Below are 13,979 nucleotides of genomic sequence, written 5' to 3' on the forward strand. Positions count from 1 at the left end.
TTGTGAAGAGTTGTAGTCTTAGAGTAAATAAATATAACAATGGTTTGCATGATGAGTTTGAATCAAGAGCTCCAGAAAAGGCTCAGCAGTTAAGAGAACATACTGCTCTTGAAGAAGACTTGAATTTAGTTTTCACTGTCCACAACAGATGGCTTACAACTTCCTGTGACTCAAGCTCCAAGAGAATGCAATACTTCTGGCACCCATGGGTATCTACACTCATGGGCATATACATAATTAAAAATAATAATCTTTTTTAAAAATAGAACATGGATTTGCCTCATCTGGTAAAAATCTCCTAGTTTCTGCGGTTCAAATCAGTTTTGTGTTGTAGAATATTAGTTTAAGATGTGTTATTTTGTTTATGCTGTGGAATATTTGTTTACTGATGCAAAGATGTGTTGTATATTTTTTGTTGTATTTGTTTAACTCTGTGTGAAGCTGTATTCACTTTGCCTGTATAAAATACCTGATTGGTCTAATAAAGAGCTTAAAGGCCAGTAGCAAGGCAGGAAAAAGGATAGGTGGGGCTGACAGGCAGAGAGAATAACAGGGTTTCGTTGTAGTTTTAGAGCCTGTCCTGGAAATAGCTCTTGTAAACCAGGCTGGCCTCGAACTCAGAGATCTGCCTGCCTCTGCCTCCTGAGTGCTGGGATTAAAGGCGTGTGCTACCACCGCCTGGCTTGCTTACATTTTTCTTATACCAAATTATTTGTACAATTTAGTCTATGTAGGTATTTATTAGATAATGTTAACTCAACCATCTGAAATTACTGATAAAATACTAAATTTTATAAAATATAAATGAATGCAAATTACTATGGAATCCATAATAGAAAATATCCATTTGGGCAGATATACTAACAGATATATTGGGCCTATGCAGTGACTAATGGTTTCTCACTAGTCATAACCTACTAATTAGGATGTTGAAAACCTAACTTTTGATTCAACTTATAGCAACTGAGCATGGTTATTTCTTTTTACATGCTATCAAAGTAATCCTAATTTCAGAAAGTGTAATGACATTGAAAAGACAGAAGGTGAGTGAACAAACTCTGAACAGGATCATCCATTGACAGCCTAGGTGGATTTGAGAGCATGTGTATGTTCATAGGACAGTCATGGAGAAAATACAGCACATACAAGACGGCTAGGCAAGGAGAGGAAAAGCAAAAAGAAACCAAGCTGTGAAATGCAGAGAATTCTTGATGGTTAAAAGCACTTGATGTTCTTGCAGAGGACCCAAATTCAGTTCTCAGCACCCACATGGCAGCTCACAACCCCCTGTAACTCCAGTTCTGATGCCTCTGGCTTCAGCAGGCACCCATTCTCATGTGCACATAACCACACAGCACATTGGAGGTGGGGTTCGAGAATGAATTAAAAGTAAACCTTTTAAAGAAAACCAAGCTGGCAGATTCCTCAGGCAAATAAATGAACAAAATAAAGTAACAGCCTTACTCTTCTTTTCCTTTTCATTTTGTCCATGTGCAAAATGTGCTCCCAGTGTGTACTATGCTTAGAAGATAGTACTGCTTCCATATGTATATGGTATTGCTGCCCTAGACTAGACATATGTATATGATATTTGTGGCCATTTAATTTAATCTGATCTACAAACTAAAATCCTATTTCATTCACGCTGGAGATCTGTGTATTTCCCTAAGAATGGTAACTGGGGAAACATCAGCAAAAGGACTTGCATTGAGAGTTTAATAAATTTAACTACAGAATCAAGACAAAGTGAGACAAATGGACCAGAATAGCTATGTGTTTTTGTATCATTAGGGGGAAAATACAATTTCAAAAACAATGAGTGATGATGTAACATTGCCTCCTATAGTTGTGCCTAGATTAACCCAGTGCAAAGTGGCTTGAGAATATTGTGAGTTAAAAGGTAAAATACATCTCGCCTACTGAGTGTTACTTTAGCAAAAAAAAAAAAAAGTGTATTTCACAGTATCAGTTGTTTCCTCTGCTAATTGTATGATTGACTGGGACCTGCATCTTGCTACTGCTGCCCAGGATCACAAGAATCATGCCATGGAACACTAGCATGGCATGGGCAGGGCAGGGCAGGGGGGATCAAAACATAAGGTGTCGTAGACAGTATATGTCACTCCACAAAATTAAAAATTTTAAATCATGAAACATCTGTACTTTAACAATGGAGTATTGCTCAAGGGCAGTCCATGCCATTCAAAGCATCTAAGAAGCCCACCTGGTCTCAAAAATCTCCTATGCCCTTGTTCAGATCCCAAGGACCCAAGCTGCTATTACCTCTTCCTTCCCACTGTCCATACCTGCTGCCATGCCTCTGCTCCTGCATGGGTAGAAACCTGCTGCTCAGCTGTAGGCCAGGCCAGTCAGAAAAACACAGAGCCCCTCATTTCCCCAGTGCTGGGCCAAAGGCCAGAAATCCAATACCCAACTCTGAGGGAGACTCTCTGCTTGACCAGAGGTCACACTGGCCACCAGAATACAGAATGCAGACCACAAGGATCAGAAGACCAAAGATGAAACAGAAATCAAAGAATAAACCACACCTCCAACAAAAACAAACACAGAAATTGGTACCTAGACCAATATTTACCCCAAACCCAGACAGATGCCTAGAAACCAGTGTAAGAACACAATAACCAGGGATATATGGCACCATCAGAGCCCAGCTATCTTACTAAATCAACCCCTTAATATTCTAACACAGCTGAAACACAAGAAAATGACCTTGAAACCACACTTATGCTAGAGGTCCCAAAAGAGAAAATTAATAAATCCCCTACAGAAACAGAGAAAAACACAAACATTTCAACATAAATGCCTTAAAGAAAGCCAAGAAAAAAAAACAGGTTAAAGGAAGTGAAGAAAACTTCTCAAGATCTGAAAATGGAAAAAGGAGCAATAAGACACAAACTGAGGGAATTCTGGAGATAGAAAATCTAGGTGAGCAAACAGGAATTACAGAGTCAAGCATCAACAGAGTACAAGAAATGGAAGAAAGAATACCAGGCATAAAAGATATGATAGAAGAAATTGATTTATTGATCGAAAAAAGTTAAATCTAAAAAATTCCTAACCTAAAACATCCAGGAAATCTGTAACACTATGCAAATACCAAGCCTAAGAATAATGGAAATAGAATAAATATCTCAACTTAAAAGCCCAGAAAGTAATTTTATCAAAATCACTGAAGAAAAACTTGCTGATCTTAAAAAGGACATGCCTATAAAGGTACAAGAAGCTTACAGAACACCAAATAGATTGGACCAGAAAAGAAAACCCACCCACTATATGCCTTGCTGCCACATAATAATCAAAACACTATATACACAAAACAAAAATATTAAAAGCAGCAAGGGAAAAATGTCAAGCAACACAAAAGGGAAGACCTATTAGAATTACAACCAACTTCTCAATGGAGACTCTAAAAGCCAGAAGGACCTATACAGATGTCCTGTAGAATCTAAAATGACACAGATACCAGCCCAGACTACTATAACCAGTAATCATCATAGATGGAGAAAACAATATATTCTACGACAAAGTCAAATTTAAACAATATCTATCCACAAATGCAGCCCTACAGAAAATACTAAGAGAAAACAACCCAAGGAGGTTAACTACACCCATGAAAACAAAAGAAATAATCTCACATCAGCAAAACCAAAAGAAGGGAGCACACATACCACTCCCACCCCCAATAACAACAACAAAGTAACAAGAGTTAACAAGCATTGGCCATTAATATTTCTCAGTATCAATAAACTCAATTCCCTAATCAAAAGATACAGGCTATCAGAATCAGAATGGAAGATAAAACAGAATCCATCCTTCTGCAAAAAAAAAAAAAAAAAAAAAAAAAAAACCAGACCTCAACATCAAAGGTATACATTACCTCAGAGTAAAGAGTTGGAAAAAGATTTTTCCAAATAATGGACCCAAGAAGCAAGCTGGTGTAGCTAACCTAATATCTAACAAAATAGACTTCCAATCAAAATTAACCCAAAGAGATGGGGAAGGACATTTCATACTCATCAAAGGAAAAATTCACCAAGATGATCTCAATTGTTAACATCTATGCCCCCAAACACAAGTGCACCCACATATATATTTCTTTTAGTAATAAAAGAAATATTACTAAAGATTAAATCACATATCAAACTTCACACATTAGTAATGGGAGACTTTAGTACCCCCACTGTTATCAATGGACAAAAAGACAAAAACAGAGAAATAATGGAGCTAACAAATATTCTGAATCAAATGAACATAGCATACCTACAGAACATTTCACCCAAACACAAAGGAATGTACTTTCTTCTCAGCACCTCAAAGAACAAACTCCAAAATTGACCACATACTCAGTCACAAAGCAAGTCTTAACAGATACAAGAAAATTGAAATATTTCCTATATCCTGTAAGACCACCACAGATTAAAGCTGGATTTCAACAAGAAACAGCTTACAAACTATTGAAACTGAAAAACTCCCTATTGAACTGGATCAAGGGAGAAATAAATTAAAGACTTCTTAGAATTCAATGAAATTCAATGCACAACATACCCAAACTTATGGGACATAAAGTGGTGCTAAGAGGAAAGTTCATAGCACTAATTGACTTCATAAAAAAATTGGCAAGATCTCATACTAGCAACTTAATAGCACACTTGAAAGCACTAGAACAAAAAGAAGCAAGCACACCCAAGAGAATAGATGGCAGGAAATGAACTTAGGACTGAAATCAATAAAACAGAAACAAAGAGAACAATACAAAGAATCAACAAAACAAAGAGTCAGTTCTTTGAAAGAATCAACAAGATAGACAAATCCTTATACAAACTAAGAGACAGAGATAGAATATCCAAAATTGACAAATCAGAAACAAAAAGGGGGATACAGCATCAAACAAAGAAGAAATCCAAGGAATCATTAGGTCATACTTCAAAAACCTGTACTCCACAAAATTGGAAAATCTAAAATGAACAATTTTCTTGAGAGATACCACTCACCAAAGTTAAATCAAGATCAGATAAACAATTTTAATAGAACTATAACCCCTAAGAGAATAGAAGCAATCATTAAAGTCTTCCAACCCTCTCAGAAAAAGAAAAAGCCCACCTAGCCAGATGGTTTTAGCACAGAATTTAGACCACTGTCAATATTCATCAAATTATTTCACAAAATAGACACAGAAGGAACAATGTCAAATTCATTTTATGAGGCCATAATCAGTCACTCTGATACCTAAATGACACAAAAACTCAACAATGAGAATTACAGACATATTTCCCTCATGACTACTGATGTAAGAATACTCAATAAAATACACACAAAGCAAATTCAAGAACACATCAAAAAGATCTTACACCATGACCAAATAGGCTTTAACCCATAGATGCAGGGATGGTTCAACATATGAAAATCTGTCAATATAATCCACCATATAGACAAATTGAAAGAAAAAACACATGATCATCTCATCAGATATTGAAAAAGTCTTTGACAAAAATCTGACACCCCTTCACGATAAAAGTCTTGGAGAGAAGCTGGGCGATGGTGGCGCATGCCTTTAATCTCAGCACTCGGGAGGCAGAGGCAGGCAGATCTCTGTGAGTTCGAGACCAGCCTGGTCTGCAGAGCTAGTTCCAGGACAGGCTCCAAAGCCACAGAGAAACGCTGTCTCAAAAAACAAAAAAACAAAAAACAAACAAACAAAAAAAGTCTTGGAGAGATCTTGTATACAAGGGACTGTCCAGGCAACAAGATGTCTCTGTCATTTCTAGAACTTTGGAAGTTGCTTAGAATGCCCTTCTTGTTTACTTAGGTTATATTATATCCTTCTGGAATCTTTGATGGAATTAAAGACAGATAGTTATAGTTATACTTTTTCTTAGTTATGATAAAAGATAAATTAGATATAAAACCTTAGACTCACAAAGATAGGCTAGATAATAGAGTATTTTACTTAATTTATCAAATGTAATGGATTAAATATTAAGTATAATTCTTGCTTGATAACTGTTTTATATATATAATTTTACTTTGTTAAAGTTGAAACCTTCCTTTTTAATTAGAAAAGGGGAGATGATGTGGGATGTCCTTCTGTATATGTGTTGCTTTTATTGGTTGATGAATAAAGGTAGGTGGGAAATCCTAACAGAGATAGCAGGAGAGAATAGGCGGAGTCAGGGAAGATGCCATGTAGTCACCAAAGGAGAAAGATGCCAGAACATTACCAATAAGCCACAGCCTTGTAGTGATTAATAGATTAATAGAAATGGGCCAATTTAAGGTGGAAAGCTAACTAGGAATATGTATGAGCCATTGGCCAAACAGTGTTGTAATTAATATAGTTTCTGTGTGATTATTCAGTTCTGGACAGCTGGAAAACAAAAGTGTAGTCTCTGTTTACAACTCCATATGCAAACACATACACATCAACAGGTGGACACATGGAATATAGAAGAATAATATTTCATCAGGAGCAAGGTGGATCTAGTGAGTATTTATCAAGTTCCACACAGTCTTTACAAGTGCCTTGTAAAGGTCTTGAGAATTAAGCACATAGTATACCAAAATTAAACTTCACTAAGTTCCAAATATACAAATAGTATGTATACTATTCTCTGAAAGTGATACAATGTAAAGGTGGGTTTTAATAACAAAATAAAACTAGAAAACAAAATTTGCCTTAAATCCTAAATTTTTGGTGTAAAATAACCTTTGTTAAAAGGGGAAAAATAAAAATGTGAGTGCTTAAAACAATTTAAACTCTCCATATAAGAATTTATACAATACATTTAAGGCAATATTCCAGGGAAAGAATACCAAAGCACCTTTTCAATAAAAACTGAAATGTTGTAAATAAACCATCCCAATTTTAAAAGTAGAAAATAAACAAAAACATAGTTAAAGTTAAAAATCCCTAATAACCTATAAAGAAATTACCACTTTCAGGCAGGCAGGAATTAATGTTAGGCAACAGAGAAATAAAACTAATAAATATTTTCCACCTTAAAGGTTTAGATCAAGTGTCATCAATTTTTTCCGCATCTGGCCTGCCATCTACTTCACATGGGTCATAAGCTAAAAATGGTTCTACACTAAGTGGGTGAGGAGTAAGATTTTGTGATACATGAGACTTTTATTACTTTCAAATCATGTCCAAACTTCATATTGAAATACAGAAACATTTTTCATGTTTAGTTTTTGTATTTTAAATGTGTAATTGTGAACAAATCCATATGTGATGTGCTCATCTGATGGAGGTGGGTCTTGTATCTATCTGTTGCTTTCACTGGTTAATTAATAAAGAAACTGCTTGGTCTTTGATAGGACAGAAAATTAGGTAGGTGAGTAAACAGAACAGAATTCTGGGAGAAAGAAAGCTGAGTCAGGCAGTCGCTATGATTCTCCCACTCCAGACAGACGCAGGTTAAGATCTTTCCTGGTAAGCCAGCTCGTGGTGCTACACAGAATATTAAAAATGGGTTAGATCAATATCTAAGAGCTAGCCAATAAGAGGCTAGAACTAATGGGCCAAGCAGTGTTTAAAAGAAGACAATTTGTGTGTTGTTATTTCGGGTGTAAAGCTAGCCGGGTGGCGGGACACAGTCTGCTGGTGCTCCTTACTACACTCATCCACTGTCACTGAGCACTCCACAAATCACAGTGACAGTTATAAGTTGGCAGCATTTCTAGTGCTATGCATATTTGTAAACAGCACATTATTTTACTTTCAGATTTAATTTTATATTACCAATCACACTCAGCAAGTCAAACAAAATCACAAATTCTAAATGACAAGCTTTTAAGGCACAGTTGTGTGTGGATTATTTTGTTAACCAAATAAAGTGATAAGGGATTATGTTTATTAAGTAATAGCATTATATACCTCTACTAACAAAGAGTGTCTTAGTGATCACTAGAGCAATCAATTCTCATAACATTCCTGACATGTGAGCAACAATCATACTAGGATTTCTACATACAAAGAAAATTAAAGTCCTTCACAACTGTGAGTTAAGAATTACATTATATTTAATTGTAGCAGTCAATGAATGTGTCCAAAATTAAAAGACTATAACACACTTTCAGTGAAAACTATGACTAGAAATGTTGACACTAGAAGCAGTATCAAGTCACTCCAAACACAATAGGTCCTCATCTGAGTCTGGTCAAAGCCTATTGTCAGGAAAGTCAAGAATTCTAGCACGAGAATGTTTCCGGCAAAAAAGACCAACACAGAGACACTTTCTTGTATATGATTTGTTAAAGATTCATTGTTTTATGTATACTGTAATCTGCCTGCATGCCAGAAGAGGTCACCAGATCTCATTATAGATGGTTGTGAGTTACCATGTGGTTGCTGGAATTGAACTTACGACCTCTGGTAGAGCAGTCAGCGCTCTTAACCTCTGAGCCATCTCTCCAGCCCTAGATTCACTGTTTTAATTGTGTGTCTGGTCTGTGTGGGAGTGTGTTTGTGTGCTCAAGAGGCCAGATGACAATACCAGAAATCCTGAAACTGGAGTTACAGGTCGTGTGAGCTGCTCAATGTCAGTACAGGGAACTGAACTCAGATCTTCTCCAAGAACAGTACAAACTCCTGCCAAGTCATCTCTTCTTCAGACCCTATATATTATTCAAATAACAATGAACCATTCTTAAGGTATAGCCGTATAAGAAGTTTTTTTTTTCCAGCTGCAAAATTACTTTCTTGGGAATATTACAAGAAATCCCATTTATAGTAAAGGATATGATTTAAATTCTGTGTAATCCTTACAATCCCTGGTTTTTATCTTATTGGATAATAAATCCATCCAAAGCACTTCCAGGGCGACCTTATAATCCCATTTGTAAAAGGGGGGGGGGCTCTAAACAACACTTTTAGATGTAACATGAAAACAACTGTAATAATATACAAGACATCTCCTAGGACACTCAAGCATGAATCTTCCTTGGGAAGCCATTCACATTGACTATCTTATCCTTCCTCTGAGTTGGGTGCCTTTCAATTAATCCCAGTGCTTAAATCTATTTTTTTTTTTTTGGTTTTTCGAGACAGGGTATCTATTTTTAAAATCTCTCTTTAATAAACACCAACCCTTCTGCATACTAGCTCATTCTGAAATTCTTTTCTGCAGTCAAGCCAAGAATCTGGCTTTACTTGAGCGGATACTTTACGGAGGGCACTTCTCAGGCTGCTGATGGCTGTTTGGGGCTGTCTTGTATGTACTATACTGCCACAAAGACCAAACAACTCCTGAAGAGAATATTTTCAAAGATGGACAACCCACTACTTCAGCACAACCTGGTAAAATATGTAAAACTCAGAATAACATTTTTCTCAGAACAGCCCTGTGATGGGAAGGTACATTATTTAATCTCTCATATCACCACCTTGTTGTATCTCCAACATGTGGTATTCTGGCATATGTCCCATGACAGCAACAAAATTCCTTTTGCAAACAACGTAAGTGATGCCATTCTTGTTAAAATCAAAACATTTTCATATTATTATGATGATTTTATCTTCAGGCAGCATGTAACATACATTACTCATCATGCTTTAGAAAAATTGAGACATGGTCTCACACTATAGCCCAGGCTGGCCTCAAGTTTTCTTTTTCAACATTGTGTGTGTGTGTTTGTACATATAGAGATCACAAGAGAAGTTGTGGGAGTTCTCTTCTTCCAACTGTGTGTGTTCTGGGGATCAGGTACAGTTCCTCAGGCTTGGTGGCAAGTATTCTTACCTGCAGAGTCTTCTCACCAGCCCTGAGGTTTCTTTCTTGAAAGATCCATTTATTTGGACTTCTGATTGTGCCCTTTCTTCTTTTTCTGCTTTCTCTTAGAAGTCTCCTTCTCTATGTAGTTGTGTCAGTTCTGAACCCAGTCTTATTACTCTTCGTATTCTGACTCCACCTTGTGGTTGTCATTATCAAGTGAATACAGGTATTATTAGCTCTTATCTCTCTTCTGAACTTATTGAACTACACCAGAATTTATCAAGCCCTTCTACCTCAATTTCAATCTGAATTAATCTGTTTGCCCTCAACTGCATCCAAAATCTACTCTTTCTCAGTCTCAGACCAAGTTTCCAAATTAGAAATCTGCCACCCTCCTTGATACCATATTCAATTAATCACCAAAGAAAATGATTCTGTGTCTTAAATCTCAAAGCCATTAATTTCTCTTTTACTCTACAACCTATCCTAGTCAAAACCCACAAGGTCTCCCTGTCTCTAAATCTTGTTCTTCCACTCTGTCAAAAGCAAAAATTAGAACTGTCAAAGGAAAAAATATATATAACAAATTTAGTTATAGATCTCATAGGTTTTTATCTGTCAAACATAAAGCAAAGTACCCTTGAGTCTAGAAAATATACAAAGCGCTCTCTTACTAGACTATGTGGCACAACAATGGGTTTTTGTATGGTGGGAATAAGGAAAGAGAACAATTGAAAAGGCATTGATTAACATAGGGTTAGTTTTTCCTTTTGTTTTGTTCTAGGTGTAAACACAGGAGACTTCCTTCTGTGCTCAATTCACTAAGACTAAAATCTGTTTTTCAGCAAAATAGATGTTGGGACTCTACTCTCTTGAAGTTTCAGTCTGATTATATAGCATTGACAAGTTTTGGCTTTGTCTTGTCTGTTGGGGCTGAGGGTAGAAGCTCAAACCCAACAATGATCACCCACAACTTTTTAACAATTCAAAACAGTGTGATAATGATTCCCATATTAAAAATTATTTCATTCAGATAAAAAAATCCTCTGGTTCCTATTTCCTTAAGAATGAAACTTAAGTGCCATACCATGCTTTAGAAGAGACTCTGTTAACCACCCTCTCTCATTTATCAGTACCTCTTCTTCCCCTCTACTCCAGTCAGCATAAAACTCTTGGCTTGTCCAATGTGAAGATGATTTCCCCTATTCTGGCCTCTGTGGTTGTTTCTCTTCTACTCCAATCACATCAAAACGAACTGAATTCTTCGGTGCTCAGTGTAGAACATTCCCTTCCCCAGAGAACCACTTCACCCTGACCTACCTGTCTCTGCTACCCCACAAGCACTTCGGAGCTGTTCATAGTGGTCCAGCAATTATAATAAAGGAGCCAATTGGCTCTACTTATCTCTTTTGTAAAGTTTGTTTCTATGAGTTATAATTCAGAGAGAGAATTTTTGATTACTTAAGTAATGCCAGACTCTTGTAAAAAAAATAAGCAGATAAGGCCAACAGCAAGGGGAATGTAGGTAAGAGTAGCTGGAAACAGCTTTCAAACAATCAAATAAATAATAATGACAAAAATAGGTTTCTATGGAGAAAAAATTGTGTCAGAAAGCACATAGATATTTCAGTTTTATATTTATAACAATAATTTACAGTAGCAGATTTGTGATAAAATCCTAATAAAAATTAATCTGATCCTACAGCAAGCAAAATAAGAACTATGAAATGGAGGTACTGTAGAACAGCAGAGTAATCATACAGCAGACGAGCAGCCCTGGGTTCCATACTCAGCATACCCCACACAAGATTTATAAGGCTTATGACAATTCCTCAAGTAGGACTCCACCTAGCAGGAGCATGTATATTTTTTAATATATTGTCACATTAATGACTTTCAATCATAATGTTTAAAATTTTTACATGGGTAATTTCAATAATTTTAATTTGGGGGGAATGTTTTGATTTAGTTTACTAAGCAAGGATTATTAAATAATTTAAGAATTATTTTCAAATGAGTTTCTAGTAACATTTTTAGTAAAAGTAAAATGTGCTTTTTTCAAGACAGAATTTAAAACTAAATTATTCCAATAAAAAATGTAAGTAACAATATTTAGAGACTTGTTTCTCATAACACATGCCTGTACATGTATGAACTTAAACACACATGTATACTGTTTTCTGTAAGAAAGGAAGCAACAGAATAAATAAATTTGCATAGGATATAAAATATATTTTAGAGAAATATACACACAGAATGTATATAAACGCAAATTCAATATATTATCAGTTAAAGTTTTATTACCCAGTAATATATGGTGGACCAATTTACAAATGTGGGTGTGGTAGTAAAAGTGACAGAAAGGAACTCAATACTCAACATGTTTAATAAATAAAGTGTAGTGATTCATTAAATATGATACCTGCAGGATCAAAAACCCCAGTACTCAATAGATCTTTAACTGCAGCCTTGTAGACATATCAAATACCTTAGGTAGGCAGGAAACTCCAGCATCACACTCTATAGGAACTACTATGGAAACTGACAGTTAACTATGCATCAAGTTGAATGGCTCCAAAATATTGTACAGTCTTCAAGAGTAATGAGAAATCAATTTGCCATTTTGGTATAATTTGGTTTCAATAATTTTTCACAACTAGGGCACATAGCCACACTCTAATGAGGTTATGTAAACATTATAAATGTGGTCTGTTTTCTTAGTAAGGTATTTATATGTATTTGTATGAAATTATTTATTGAACTATTTATAGAGTTTTTATGTAAAAATTAAGCATGTATTCCCATCATTTACTTCATCTAAGAATCCAGTTTTCTGTGGAGTTCTAAGTGATGAGTCATCTCTGTCGTGTTTTCTTGGAGCAGAAAGAAATTTAAAAAAAAAATCAGTTTTTCTGTAACCAGACACCCAAGGCTACAATACACCTAAGACACATATCTAAAGATAACCAATTATTTAGGCAATGTCTTTGATGGGACTGGTTTCATCTGGCCCAAGATTATCTCCTTTCTCTTGGCTTTAATTAAAATGGTGCTCATTTTATAAAAGATAACATCAATATTAGGAAAATGTTTTTTTTTCCTGGCAAATCTATGCCATGTTTATAATAACTAAATATTTAAAATTACTTATCCTGAGCAAAAGTAAAAATAAGAACAGTTTTGACTAAAGAATGAAGTTCCTTCATTGTTAAACACCTTTAAAATTCAACCATGGAACAAAATCAGTAAGACTAGAATTCAGACTTCTGATGTCCACAGCAAACCTGAATACTTTAGGCAGAAGTAAAACACACAGTAGATTATACACAACAATAAAAAGCATCAGAAATTGATGCACCTGGATTTTGTTAAGTATAACAAAGGTCCTCAGTCCTTCATGGATGAAGCTGGGAGAACCATATTGAACAGTGTACTGCCATGAGCAGAAATCACTCAGAAAGGCCACAATAAATTCCTTTTTGTATTAGGCAGAGGTTTGTTTTCTCGACCCCAAAACACAGACATAAAAGATATATTTGGAAATACAAGATGAATCCTGTTTTCATAAAAAGCGTTATGGCCACTTCGAAAGCTGAAGTCTCTTGAATTTCCCATTTTAGCCTTCCCTCGCCATGAAAACTAAAGAGCTGACTGCCCAGCAAAGCAGCATCATGACAAATTGTTTACACCCAGTGAAGGCTTGGAGGAAAGGCTCTGCAACACGTCAGCTGCAGCCAACTCTAGTTTGTGATGAAAGTGCTTAGGAGTGAGAACTGCCAGGGCAGCAAGGATTCTCTCACAGTATTAAGGCCTGTCCACATGGGAGCGGTCAGTTAAGAACCAGCGCAGTGAGCATTAGGCACAGGACCCCAGGCTTCTTCAGCACAAGCTTTCTTCTATTCAAACATTTGTTCTTCCTCTTCATCTGCTTCTTCAATAACCTGAATCTCATCTGCTTGAGGTAAGGAGGTACTCTCCACCTGCAGTTTGTTCCCCTCAGCTTTACGCCTTTCTTCTTCTTCTATGATTTCCTTCCATATCTTGTGGTTTTCAGTGAGGTGGTGCATTAGCTGACAAAATATCCGCCGCCTGCCTTTCCTTCTCTGTGGTTCTGTGAAATTGAAAACAGCATTTATATCAAAGCAAATAAAATTCAATCACTCATTCAATAAATGCCTAAGAGTCCACTCTAGTCTAAGTAGTTATGAAAGCTCTAAGACTATAAATGTGAACAGTAAGAAAAAA

The 13,979-nt window shown here is 36.0% G+C and overlaps 1 protein-coding gene across 1 annotated transcript in view; it reads right to left on the reverse strand.

Moving 5' to 3' along the window:
- Window positions 1-12,014: 12,014 nt before the first annotated feature.
- Pde3b (phosphodiesterase 3B) overlaps window positions 12,015-13,979 on the reverse strand; it is a 137,013-nt gene continuing 135,048 nt past the window's right edge. The window contains exon 16 of the mRNA XM_041666891.1: window positions 12,015-13,845. Within this exon, the coding sequence (XP_041522825.1) occupies window positions 13,631-13,845 (215 nt within the window). The 3' untranslated portion in view covers window positions 12,015-13,630. The remainder of the gene's footprint in view (window positions 13,846-13,979) is intronic.

Source organism: Microtus oregoni, unplaced genomic scaffold (assembly GCF_018167655.1).
Source record: "Microtus oregoni isolate MIOR12 unplaced genomic scaffold, Mior012 000016F_ref0000370, whole genome shotgun sequence".
In the NCBI taxonomy this organism is placed as follows: domain Eukaryota; kingdom Metazoa; phylum Chordata; class Mammalia; order Rodentia; family Cricetidae; genus Microtus; species Microtus oregoni.